Raw genomic sequence first — 13,157 nt, forward strand, 5'->3', positions numbered from 1 at the left:
ATAAATTGTTAGAATTTTCAGGTTGATAAGATTATATGTGATTTGTTGAAATATTTATGTGGTTGTTAGGATTATACATAAAATATAAAAATAAACAGTAAATAAGATGAATGATTTACAGTTTTTGTGAGAAATTATAAAAACGGTGAATTATTTATCGTCTTTTTGAAGACGGTGAATCATTCATTATGAAAATAGCTCCCTTAAAAAAAAAAGGATTATTTTTCAAATATAATTTTGGCCGAATTATACTGCAAATAATAAAATTTTAGAGGCTATTTTATAAAAAAAAGTCTGAAAAGTGGAAATGAGTACGTAGCTCTTGAAATAAACGAAAAAGGTAAAGCTTGGGCGCCAAGTTTGCCCACCAGAATAAGGATAGAGCTGACACTACACAACTTGGCGAGATGCAAAATTAACCGTCAGATCAGTATTACGTACAATTGGTAATTTTTCTTTTCAAAATTGAAAATAATTTTTAAAAAACAAAACAGAAAATTTTTTTGAAGCAGATATTTGGAAAATGAGAATCGGCTGTGATCTCGGCAGGGGGTGATCAACAAAATTACCGGTTCCCTACTTTATATTTTTGCTCTAAATATAATCACCGAGTGCGCATTAATTACTTTAACACTTCCACAACTTTTCATCTCTTTCTTTTTTCTTTTTTTTTTTTTTTATTTTTTTTGTGTGTTTTGTACGCTTCTCTCTCTCTTTGAAAGGAGGCATGTTCTCCGCGTCGCGCTCTTTCGTCTCGTCTCTTTCCTCCTCCCTCCGTCCTCGTGTGCTGATGAGTACGAGACGCTTAGCATCTTCTCCTCCTCCGCCGCCGCTTCCGGAAACGCGCTTCGCCCCGAAGAAGGCGATTCGCGCGATGAGCCTGAGCAAGTTCGTCGCCCACCAAACCGCGTTCGCCTTGCGCCTCGCGCAGCGCGTGGCCGCCGCCGAGGCGAAGGAGGGCGCCAACGTCGCGTTCTCGCCGCTCTCCCTCCACGCGCTCCTCAGCCTCGCCGCGGCGGGGACGCGGGGCCCCGCCCTCGACGAGCTCCTCGCCGTGCTCACCCCCGCGGGCGGCGCCGGCGGCGCCACCGCTGACGACGTCGCCGCCCTCGCCGCCCGCGTCGTCGGCCGCGTCCTCGCCGACGCCTCCGCCGGCGGTGGGCCCCGCGTCTCCTTCGCGAACGGGGTGTGGGTCGACGCCTCCCTCTCCCTCAAGGCCGCGTTCGCGGAGATCGCCGCCTCCGCTTACAAGGCGGAGATCCAATCCGTCGATTTCCAAACCAAGGTTCGAATCCTCGCTTTTTTTTTTTTCCTTTTTCTTTTTCTTTTTCTTTTTGTTGTTCGTTTATCGAGTTATTAGGGTTTTTGTGGGGTTTTAGCTTGAATATGCATGTCTTAGGGGGCTTGGATCAACCTAAAAGATTGTTAGTCTCGTAGGTAGAGATATGGTGACAACCATATATGGTGTCTATTTTAACATGCCCCCCTAACAAAGTCGAATTGAATCTTAACTGAATCTAGGTTGAAATAGAAGCAGAAGAAACTAGATTAGAAATGGAAAAGGTTCTGATGCTATATCAAATCGCAATCGCAATCGCAGAGACCAATCCAACAGCTTAAGTTCGCAGTGAACAAACCACTCTGACGTTGTGAAGAAGATTCTAAGTTTTTGTTTTTAGTATTCTAGAATTTGAGTCAGCTGAACACTGGTGAATATGTCTCTCGTCCAGTTTTGTTATATATCTTGCTATAAAATTCTCACTTCATTCCATGCATGCTAATTTTTCTCTAACTGAGCTTTTTCTTTCTTTCTTTCATTTTTATCCTTTAGCCGCCCCTCTAGTTATCTATCCTGAATTTGGAATGATAAGGAATTAGGGATTCTGGGTATTGATTAAGCTGGAATTATATTGATTTTTTTGTTAGTCTCGGTTTTGCAAATCAACTTCAATAAATAATACTTATCTAATTTTTTAAAAGACAAAAATATTTCTTCTGCTGCTAATTTTACTTATCAGCGAAATTGTTGACAGGTAAACCAGTGTTGCAGATTCGGTTTTTTCTCCCTTTGTTTTAAGCCAATCTTAACGCTGCTGTATTTGTTTATTAACTTTTTTCCTTTCCTATTGATTTAGGCTGGTGAAATTATCGATCAAATTAACTCATGGGTTAGTTCGGCAACAAATGGTCTTATAAAGAGTATGATTTCCGGCAGAGCTATCAACCAATTCACTAGGGTGGTGCTCGGTAATGCTATTTACTTTAAAGGGGCTTGGGCTGATAGATTCGACGCATCAGGAACGGAAGATGGTGAGTTCCACTTGCTCAATGGAAATTCTGTGCGAGTGCCCTTCATGACGAATCCGGAAATGCAGTTCATGTCTTCATACGATGACTTCAAAGTGCTTAGGCTTCCGTATAGAAAAGGGAATGATAGGAGACAATTTTCCATGTATATTTTCCTGCCCGACGATCGAGATGGGCTATGGAGTTTAATTGATAAGTTGAGTTCCGATCCCGAGTTCCTAAACCGCCATCTCCCAAAGCGGGAGGTCAAATTGGGAGAGTTCAGGATTCCCAAATTCAAAATATCTTGCGGGTTGGATGCACCTCGACTTCTAGAAGAGATGGGAGTACATTTGCTCTTCTGTGGGGACGGGGGCCTGACTGAAATAGCCGATTCACCCATCACCGGCGGAACATCGATTTTGCACAAATCTTTCATCGAAGTTAATGAGGAAGGAACCGAAGCAGCTGCCGCTTCTTTCATGATGCTTGGGGCTTGTTTCTGGGCGCCTCCTCCGGACTTCGTTGCTGATCACCCTTTCTTTTTCTTGATCAGGGAGGACACAACCGAAGCGGTGCTATTCATGGGCCACGTGCTCGATCCCTCAGTGGTCGCGTAAATAATGAATCCGTTCTCAGGCATTTGGTAGTTTATTCCATCTTTTGTTTTTTTTCTCCCCTGAATCAACTCTTTGGAGTCCAAAAAAAAAAAATGTATGCGAGACGCTTTAAGTGCAACTTTATAGGTGTGTTTTTACAGTCGTTTGTGAGTGGTAAGGAATATTTCTCTTTGGTGCTGCTGGCGTTACTGTTTTGATTATTATTAGAGCGCGTTTGATTATCCGAAAGTGGCAGAAGTGATTTTTTTTTTTTTTTTTTTTTCAATTCCATTATTTGGTTAGCTATAAAGTGAAACATGAAAACTATAATTTTATAATTTTGATTCTTTAAACAAATAACTTATACTTACAATTTAAATTAAAAATTTAAATTTAGAATTTAAAATTTTATTCTTAAAATTAAATTTAAACTTAAACTGAGTTGAATTTATAAATAAAATTTAAGAACATTTATTCAAATTTTAATTCATAATTTAAATTTATAATTTGAGTCTTAGTTTAATTTACTTTTTAATCTCAAAAAATTTTGTATTCAAATATGAATTCACAAATTAAAATTTGAGTTTAAATCACAAGAATTGAATATTTGAATTCATAATTCAAATTCAAAGTTCAAGCTGCGATCAATATTGAAATTAAATATAAATAGCAAATTTTAATTTTAATTTCCACTTAAAAATAAAATTTTAAATTTAAATTTCAGTCAATAATCTAAATTTATAATTAGAACAATTTGAATTCAATGTTCAAATTGAAGTTTTTAGCAGAAAATAATCTGATTAAAATTTAAATTTTAAATTAAATTTAAATTATAGAATTCAAATTTGAATTAAAAATAAATATTTAAATATTTAAATTTAAATATAAAGTCATAAATTTGAAATTAAAAATTTTATGTTGAATTTGAATTTACAAATAAATTCAGAATGTGATCTAAATTTAAATTCTAGAATTCAAATTTAAATAAAAATAAAAATTTAAATATTTAAATTTAAATATAAAGTCACAAATTTGAATTTAAAAAGTTTTTTGTTAAATTTGAATTTACAAATAAAGTTTAGAATGCGATCATGATTTTAATTCAAATTTAAAGTAAAATTCATATTTAAAATAAAATTCAAAGATTAACGTTAAGACCAAATACATTCTTTTAGCTAAACTTTCTAATTTCGGTGACTTTTGATGTCACGCCCCGGATTGCACGAAGCAATAGCTGTACCTGTAAACAAAACCAAGCTACAACCACAAGTATGGAGCTGCTAAGCAAAACAAATATATATAAAACATCATGACTATAGTACATACAAAAGCTACGAACCAGCAACTAACATCTCGCTCCAGTGAGTAACTAAACAAAGAGCATGTACATGTACAACACTCATAACTACCTCTGAAGGGGCACTCCGCTAGCACGACGACTGAGATTGATAGGGATCTAGCTCGCAACTCCCTTATCATGATCAGTATTAGCAACAGCAGCAGCCGTAGACGAAGGCTCTGCAAAAAGAGATCAACAACTTGGTGTGAGAATTACTACAAAAGAAATAGTCCTCAATGGGTAGCGCTACCGACCTCAACGGCTCACCCACTAAGTCTACAGAAAATATGCTCAAGGATAGTAAAGGAAGCTGGAAAAACTCTACAGCTACATGCCACTATACTATTGCTAACCAACACTAGCTATCTATAGATATAGGCAAGATGCAATCTCTGACCCAATCTCACTAGGAACTGTGAATACACCCGTCCCGCCTGTCGAAGCTACACCAACTACCACCACGCTGGGTTGTTGGTGGCGAGCAAGTCCAACTTAGACATTACGTCAACAACGCAAAAGCACTAAGCCCGACTCCAGAGCGGCACTCGTGGGCGCTACCCAACTGAGTATGCAAGCGTGTTTCTGCCAAGTTCAATCAGGCTCTCACAGGCTATAATCAAAACAAATAGGTTTAACTGGTCTACAACCAAAACTCACGTGCCCTTGACAATATCTGATGCAAATACAGAAATCTGGGTCCACCGTCAACCGCGACGGCACTTGACAGTCCGAAACAATCTACACACTATTGTAAAATAAGCTCGACATCCCAGCACGAGCGTGAATTCATCCTACACTAATTTGAGTATCCATTGCATACTAACAATGATGATACAATAGAACCACAGATCCTAAAGCTAAATCTGGTAATTTTCAGAAATGACAGTGTAGGTTCTAAATATTTTCTCCTAAGTCAATTCCAAGTCCAACATGTAAAATTAAACTACTAGCTTAACTCCAAATTCAGATTTAAACACTAATCCATGAATTTGATACTAGCAAGAAAAATAGACGGATAATACATGTCGACAAATACTAAAACTTAGAAGATATTCCGACGATTTCGGTAAACTTCAACCCACCTTAAAATGCTCGTCCAACAACGGCGAGAAGTCGAAAGGAGAGGAAATCCCGCGCTCGCCCGACCTCCAACGGCGCTACCACGACGCACGCACGCTCGAACGGCTCTCCGGCGCAACGTCGACATCGATCCGAGCTCTAACCGTGGCCTCCACCAAGCACATAACTAAAGCTAGAGAGAGAGAGGAAAATGATAATTAAGCTCCTTCATTGCCTCTCTATCCTAATTAAAGCGGTGGGGATAAAATTGAAAGGATCGAGACAACAAAAGACCAAAAGGCCCCTCACCTACTCAAACATCCAGTTGGAGTACCGGTACCAGCCCGATGCCGTACCGGTACTCAGCATCAATTATCGCAACCCGAGAGCAGCAGTTCGAAAATTACACTGGGGTATCGGTACTCCCCTACGTGGTACTGGTACTCAATACTGAAAATCTGCACTTTGCCGATTTCAATGCCAAAACTCTGTTATCGCGTCGCGCTGAGTTCGTTTTGTGTCCATTTCGTGCCAAAACGACTCGGACTTGTCCCGACACTCTCCAGATATGTCGACAAGTCTCTGCTCCTTTCTCCACAATCAATGCCCGATTCACCACCTCCCTATAAGTCGATGGGTTTGACGCCTGAACCAACCTGAAAATCGTAGGTCGCAAACCTACCTCGAAAATACGGGCCTTATCCCCATCATCCCTAACCACGAAAGGAACACAATGTAGTAGTTGAGAAAACTATCGTTCATACTCAACCACTGTCCTATCCTCCTGCCTCCAATTTCTCAGATCCCTCTCTATCTGTCTCTTTACACTCTGTGGAAAGTAAGTTGTCAACAGTAATTCCTTAAACCTCTTCCAAGTGATCATAGATAAATCAGTATAGGGATCCTCGCGAATATCTAACAACCACCTGTAAGCCTCGCCATCCATATGGTGTGTCGCAAACCAGACTCGGTCTCGCTCCTCTACAAAGGAATCGTAAAATAACTTCTCCATATGCATCAGCCACTTTTCGACTATCCAGTGATCAGCTTTTTCACCGTCAAATACACGAGGATTGCAACGGCGAAATTCATTCAGTCGCTCCATCATCTGCTCTCGCTCCTCGGCCCTTACCATCTCTGGTAGCATTGCCCCTGTCGCAGCCACAGGCACTGGCGGTGGTACTACTGCCTTCTGCCGGGCCTCTACCCTCGGGGCTGCATGTGAAGTATCTGGTGCTGATGGATGTGCTCCTGCAGTCGTATCCCTCTTTGGTACTGCTGGCGTAGGATCTGGAACCTTTCTATCCGTCGTCTACCGCAGTAGCAAATCCTCCAACCTCTTCATTCTTTTCTCTTGTCGGCGTGCGACATCCATCTGCTGTCGGGCTGCCGTTGGCTGTTGTGTCACTAAATCTGTAAACACTGCAAGCTGATCTTGCAGCTCACGAACCTCACTCGATCCAGAGGTAGCAGTAGTCTCCACTTCCTCTGCATCAGCGGCTTCAGCCGCTCCAGCTGCCATAGAACGAGTCGTAGGCATCTTAATTGGAACAAAACAAACATGGATTAATAACACTTACACTATTAACCTCCACTTCATATATTAACCACCCATTTAAACGAAAGTAATGAAATGTAACATATACTAACTTTAGATGTCACGTTGTCGGCCGCCAACATGTCCCTCTGCAAAGTCAGCAATTGTACGTTTCAATCAAACTCCTACCATTCGGAGTTTATAATTTACCCAATAAAAATACTTTCGCTAAAACTTAACTAGACCTCGTCTCTCATGAACCTATTTTTATAATCCAACCAGCCTAAGATTCGCTAGGTCCACTAAGACTCAACCCTAGGCTCTGATACCATTATAATCTGTCACACCCGAGTATCAGTGGAAGCCTACCCGGTACATGTACAGATCCGCCATACACCTGCAGTATATAAGGCATTTACAAAGAAGCATGTCGAAAAAGAGAAAACATAGAAGAATTCTAACCTGATATCAAAGCAAAGTATAAGTCGATAATACAACCATCAGAAAACAGTAAGTATAAACAGCTCAGATTCTCAATTCCACAGGAAAACACCAAAACTGTAATCTCTGATTCAAATCACATATACATCACAGGGTACACAAAATATATGTACAATGGTAGTCTTTCTATATACGGGGACATCACCCTTGGCCGTAGCCCGAGTAGCAAGGTGATCATCTAGTCAAGCTCCAAGCTATATCTAGTTAGACGCGACTCCCTTGCCACGATCCCTAGCCTCTCCTGTTGATGGCTCTGTAAAAACAACAATAAAAAGGGCGTGAGAACTATTCAACAATAGTTTCCAGTGGGTAAGCCGCCAGCCTCGGCGAATTACACCACTAGGCTCATGATGATATACTAAAGAAAATGTAAGCACAGTTATAACATGTAAGTTTTATCAACAATAAAGAACTATGAAATTGTGTCATGCTGTCAGATATATTTATCAAGTAAAACGGGTAAGGTAATCGCAATGTACTTGAATATATCAAGTAGAGATGTAATTGTATACTACTCAATGATAATCACCTGTTGTTATCATTTAATATATATTGATTTAATTTATAAGGACCTATTCAAGGTAGTCAAGCTTGTGCCGCGCCTAATGGCCCCGTGGTAGTATACACTCTCCACGGCAATCCATTTCGGCACCCAATCCCGCACGGGCGAGCAATCTATCGTGTAGGCCAACTCCGGAGTGCCGGCTTGTGGGGAGCGACCCTCACAAGCATGTGCGAATGAGCACAATGGCCAGCAAACATAATTAATAGTTTAACAATTCTCAATTGTCATGTCTAAACATATAAGATTCTTACTCTCGACCTTTAGGTCAGATTTCAACATAGCAGGTTAGTATCCACCAGATTAAATGATTAGGCAAAGAACTATAAAATTACATATGTCACTTGCATCAACTACTAGTCAATGACAATGCATGAACATACTATTAACCGAGACATAAATTGATCACCTCATCATTTATTGCTTATGCATTTAAAATGAATAAGAAGGCAATCATTCATGATTCACGTAGTTACGCCTAATTCATAGTTATATAGCATCATATAGAACATAGAAGGAATCCACTTGCTCTGGTGAGGTCAAACCCACCTACTAAACGATGCCTCTTGTCAATCTCACACGGTGAGCAATTCAAGCATCCAGGTTCCTAATTCATGAGTCAAAATCAGCTACAAGCTGAATTAGATATCTATAGCAAAATCTCACCTATTCATCGAATAGGTAGTAATTACTTACCTAAGTTAAAAGGGAGATTAAATCCACTCTCCAATGTATGTAGAAGCTCCCCAAAACTCAGCTCAAACCTGCTCAAATGAGTCCCGAATTCAGCTCAACCAGGTCTTAACCCTGCTGCGATTTACTTATAAAACTGCATCGAAATTTATATCAAAACATTCATTTTCAGCAACATTTTCCCTTATACCCGGTCACAGCTTACACCCTTGTTTTGGTTCAGGTTAGCACGCTCAATTCCATCTCCGAAGGCTCTCAATATATAGCCGAAAGTTATCCATTACCCTGTTATAAATCTGCTGCGTATTAGCTTCAAAACTGCATCAACATCATTACTAGAACACTCTAATTCAACCTAATTCTCACCTAGGTTCAGCGCAGTGTTAATCCTCCACCTCGACTCCGGTTACACATCTTAATTCGGCTCATAACCATTCTTCAAATCAGCTCTAAATGGATAACATACAGCTGAGAGCATCAGCCCAAAATCAGCATCTCTACTCTATCTTTACATCATAAATATGATAAATATAAGATAGATAAGGAACTACTCACATTCTCCAAGTTCAATTCAGCTTTCTAGGAAATTATAGTAGAAAATTTCAGGAGTTAAACCCTTCTCTAGCTGTCTTGTGGCTTCTCCCAATTCAGCTAACAAAACAAAGAACCAAATCCTACTTAACTCCATCATTAAGCCTCAAACTAAATAGTAATTAAGTAATATTACCTTTCCAAAACCTCAACCAGCTATAAGAGTGTGCAAGGTCACGAAATACCCCTTAATACTCCTCATTCTTTTACCCACAGCAACTCCAAAACAGTCCCTGCCAGTAAACATCAAGCAAAGAGATGAATCAAGCTTAAACCCTTGATTCCTTATAGAGATAGAAAAATTTCCTAGAGAGAGAGAAAAGGAAACCTTCAAACCCACTTTGCTGAGCTCAAGGATGCTTATCCAAGTTGCAGGGGTCGAGCTGGGGTTAAAAGGGATAAGCTTGATGAGTAAAAAGACCAAAAAGGGCTTGCTGCCACGCAACTGCTGTCTCTACTGCTTGCTGTACCGGTACAGACTAAGGGTTGTACCGGTACACCAATGTAGAAAATGCAAATCTCAAGATTGCAATGCACTTTCTCGCTTCCCACATTCCGATCACTCTCAAACTTATTCATAATTATCTTTAAACCCTTTACAACATATGGAAAGGTTCCAAATATCATTCACCTTACTCGAATTTCGCAATTTGCTAAAGTTCAATTTACTACAATAATTAAAATTTAAAAATAAAACTCAAACCCACAATTCAAATTCAATTTTAAAAATATAATTTATTTTAAAAAAATATATAGATTAATATCTGAATTTAAATTATTGTTAGTGAAAAAAAAATTCGTTTCTCAATTCTTTTCCAAATCAAAATTGATTCGTACCTCAATGGTGAGAATCATTATGGAAATATTCGATTTCCTGGCCTCAAATAAAACTCCAATATAGAAATGAATCAATCCAAATATTCATTACAAGGTTCAAATCCTTCAAATCAAACATGCCGCCCTTAATATTCAATTTAAACAATGTAAAATAAAACGAAGATATTAATTATAGAATGTTGTGTTGAATTAAAAGGGGCTAGTTCAGGAGTCCTATTTATATTAGTTACTTTTTCTTTATTTTCACTTTCTGGTTGGCTCGTGTATGAAGAGTTTTTTTTTTTTTTTTTTTTTTTTTTTTTTTTTTTTTGAGGGAGAGATAGGTAGCACGCTGTCCGCTTCATTTATTTCATTTAGAAATAAACTTAGCCGGAAATGTGATTCAATTAGAATTCAAATTTGGAATCTCGGTACCAACCATCAAATCTTTGCCACTTACTCAAGAGACGGTCAGTCTCTTATATAAAGAGTTGACATGAGTTCGTAGTTCTTACAACAAATAATACGGTGAAAGTTTGGGCCTCAAGTTTTGCCTGCTAAAATAAGGATACAATTGAAACTACACAACTTGGTGATGCAAAATCAACCGTGAGATTAGTATTACATACAATTGGCAATTTTATTCTCAAAGTTCAAAATAAAGTTTTTTTTTTTTTTTGAAAAACAAGGGGAAAATTTTGAAGCAGATATTTGGGAAACGAGAATCCCTGTTATCTCGGCCGGTTGTTGACAAAATTACCGGCCCCCTGCTTTGTATTTATGCTCTAAACATAATTAATTACTTTAACCCTTTCCGCAACTTTTCATCTCCTTCATATTATTATTATTATTTTTTTTTTTCTTGTGTGTTTTGGACCCCACTCTCTTTGAAAGGAGGAATGTTCCCCGCGTCGCGCTCTTTCCTCTCGTCTCTTTCCTCCTCCCTCCGTCCTCGTGCGCTGGTAAGTAAGAGATGCTTAGCATCTTCTCCTCCTCCGCCGCCGCTTCCGGAAACGCGCTTCGCCCCGAAGAAGGCGATTCGCGCGATGAGCCTGAGCGACTCCGTCGCCCACCAAACCGCGTTCGCCCTGCGCCTCGCGCCGCGCGTGGCCGCCGCCGCGGCGGATGAGGGCGCCAACGTCGTGTTCTCGCCGCTCTCCCTCCACGCGCTCCTCAGCCTCGCGGCGGCGGGGACGCGGGGCCCCGCCCTCGACGAGCTCCTCGCCGTGCTCGCCCCCGCGGGCGGCGGCTGCGGCGCCACCGCGGACGACGTTGCCGCCCTCGCCGCCCACGTCGTCGGCCGCGTCCTCGCCGGCGCCTCCGCCGGCGGTGGGCCCCGCGTCTCCTTCGCGAACGGGGTGTGGGTCGACGCCTCCCTCTCCCTCAAGGCCGCGTTCGCAGAGATCGCCGCCTCTGCTTACAAGGCGGAGATCCAATCCGTCGATTTCCAAACCAAGGTTTGAATCCATGCTCTATGATTTTTCTTCTTTTTTCCCTTTTCCTTTTCCTTTTTCTTTTTCTTTTTCTTTTCGTTGTTCGTTTATCGAGTTATTAGGGTTTAAGCTTGAATATGCATGTCTTGGGGGGCTCGGATCAATCTAAAAGATTATTAGTCTCGCAGGTAGAGAAATGGTGAGAACCATATCTGGTGCCTATTTTAACATGCCAATGCCAACAAAATCGAATTGAATCTTAACTGAATCGAGGTTGAAATAGAAGCAGAAGAAACTAGATTAGATTAGAAATGGTTCTGATACTATATCCAATCGCAATCGCAGAGACCAACCCAACAGCTTAAAGTTCGCAGTGAATAAACGCCTAATTTTTTTTGTTTTTAGTATTCTAGAATTTGAGGCAGCTGAGCACTGGTGAATATGTTTCTCTTCCAGTTTTGGTTATTCTATGTCATTTGTGTTTGTTTATCAGTTTTTTTTTTTCTATTGATTTAGGATGATGAAATTACCGATCAAATTAACTCATGGGTTAGTTCAGCAACAAATGGTCTTATAAAAAATATGATTCCCGATGGAGCTATCGATCAATTAACTAGGGTGGTGCTCGGTAATGCTATTTACTTTAAAGGGGCTTGGGCTGATAAATTCGACGCATCAGGAACGGAAGACGGTGAGTTCCACTTGCTCAACGGAAATTCTGTACTAGTGCCCTTCATGACGAATCGGGAAACGCAGTTCCTGTCTTCATACGATGACTTCAAAGTGCTCAGGCTTCCCTATAGAAAAGGGGATGATCGGAGACAATTTTCCATGTATATTTTCCTGCCCGACGATCGAGATGGGCTATGGAATTTAATTGATAAGTTGAGTTCCGAACCCGAATTCCTAAACCGCCATCTCCCTAAGCGGGAGGTCAAATTGGGAGAGTTCAGGATCCCCAAATTCAAAATATCTTACGGGTTGGATGCATCTCGAGTTCTGAAAGAGATGGGAGTACATATGCTCTTCTGTGGGGATGGGGGCCTGACTGAAATAGCCGATTCACCCATCGCCGACGGAACATCGATTTTGCACAAATCTTTCGTCGAAGTTAATGAGGAAGGAACGGAAGCAGCTGCCGCTTCTTTCAGGATGCTTAGGGGTTGTTGCAGGGCGCCTCCTCCTCCTCCGGACTTCGTTGCTGATCACCCTTTCTTTTTCTTGATCAGGGAGGACACAACCGAAGCGGTGTTGTTCATGGGCCACGTGCTCGATCCCTCTGTGGCCGCGTAAATAATGAATCCGTTCTCAGGCATTTGGTAGTTTATTCCTTCTTTTTTTGTTTTTTTCTCCCCTGAATCAACTCTTTGGAGTCCAAAAAAATGTATGCGAGACGCCATGAGCGCAACTCTATAGGTGTGTTTTTAAAGTCGTTTGTGTGTGGTAAGGAGTATTTCTTGTTGGTGCTGCTGAGGTTACTGTTTTGATTATTATTAGAGCCACGTTTAGTTATCCAAAAGTGGCTGAATTGAAAATACTTTTTTTTTTTTTTCTTTCGCTAAATTACAAAAAAACCATTCTATCAAAAACTGATTTTTTACTTTCCTCCCTGTCTATTAAAATCTACACATTGCCCCCCTAAAAAAATAAAACATCGGGTTTTGAAAGGGAGGTTTTCTGTAATTTATTTTTTTTTTTTTTCAATTCGATTATTTAGATACATATAGAGTGAAACATGAAA

The 13,157-nt window shown here is 40.4% G+C and overlaps 2 protein-coding genes and 1 long non-coding RNA gene across 4 annotated transcripts; 2 read left to right on the plus strand and 1 right to left on the minus strand.

The window, feature by feature from the left end:
- Positions 696 to 3,098, plus strand: LOC109719112 (serpin-ZXA-like). The gene is made up of 2 exons (XM_020245645.1): positions 696 to 1,285; positions 2,136 to 3,098. Exons 1-2 carry the CDS (start codon positions 728 to 730, stop codon positions 2,904 to 2,906), a joined length of 1,329 nt encoding a protein of 442 aa, XP_020101234.1. The 5' UTR covers positions 696 to 727; the 3' UTR covers positions 2,907 to 3,098.
- On the minus strand, positions 7,268 to 9,611 carry LOC109719071. Of its 2 annotated transcripts, none has more exons than XR_002218599.1 (7): positions 9,496 to 9,611; positions 9,304 to 9,400; positions 9,132 to 9,227; positions 8,943 to 9,044; positions 8,580 to 8,861; positions 8,433 to 8,490; positions 7,268 to 7,574 (listed from the first exon to the last, which is right to left on the minus strand). It is a non-coding gene; the product is annotated as an uncharacterized LOC109719071 (long non-coding RNA). The 2 variants fall into 2 exon arrangements; XR_002218600.1 differs by having other exon boundaries at positions 8,580 to 8,872.
- Positions 10,906 to 12,791, plus strand: LOC109719204 (serpin-ZXA-like). Its single transcript, XM_020245749.1, has 2 exons — positions 10,906 to 11,440; positions 11,933 to 12,791. The coding sequence occupies exons 1-2, from the start codon at positions 11,030 to 11,032 to the stop codon at positions 12,707 to 12,709; spliced, it is 1,188 nt and encodes a 395-aa protein (XP_020101338.1). The 5' UTR covers positions 10,906 to 11,029; the 3' UTR covers positions 12,710 to 12,791.

The sequence above is a fragment of the Ananas comosus genome, linkage group 13 (assembly GCF_001540865.1).
Source record: "Ananas comosus cultivar F153 linkage group 13, ASM154086v1, whole genome shotgun sequence".
In the NCBI taxonomy this organism is placed as follows: domain Eukaryota; kingdom Viridiplantae; phylum Streptophyta; class Magnoliopsida; order Poales; family Bromeliaceae; genus Ananas; species Ananas comosus.

Excerpts from the sequence above, each read along its gene's own strand:
- LOC109719204 (XM_020245749.1), top strand. The coding sequence starts at position 11,030 with ATGAGCCTGAGCGACTCCGTCGCCCACCAAACCGCGTTCGCCCTGCGC. Across the intron at positions 11,441-11,932 it reads CCGTCGATTTCCAAACCAAG|GATGATGAAATTACCGATCA; the intron begins GTTTGAATCCAT and ends CTATTGATTTAG.
- LOC109719112 (XM_020245645.1), top strand. The coding sequence starts at position 728 with ATGTTCTCCGCGTCGCGCTCTTTCGTCTCGTCTCTTTCCTCCTCCCTC. Across the intron at positions 1,286-2,135 it reads CCGTCGATTTCCAAACCAAG|GCTGGTGAAATTATCGATCA; the intron begins GTTCGAATCCTC and ends CTATTGATTTAG.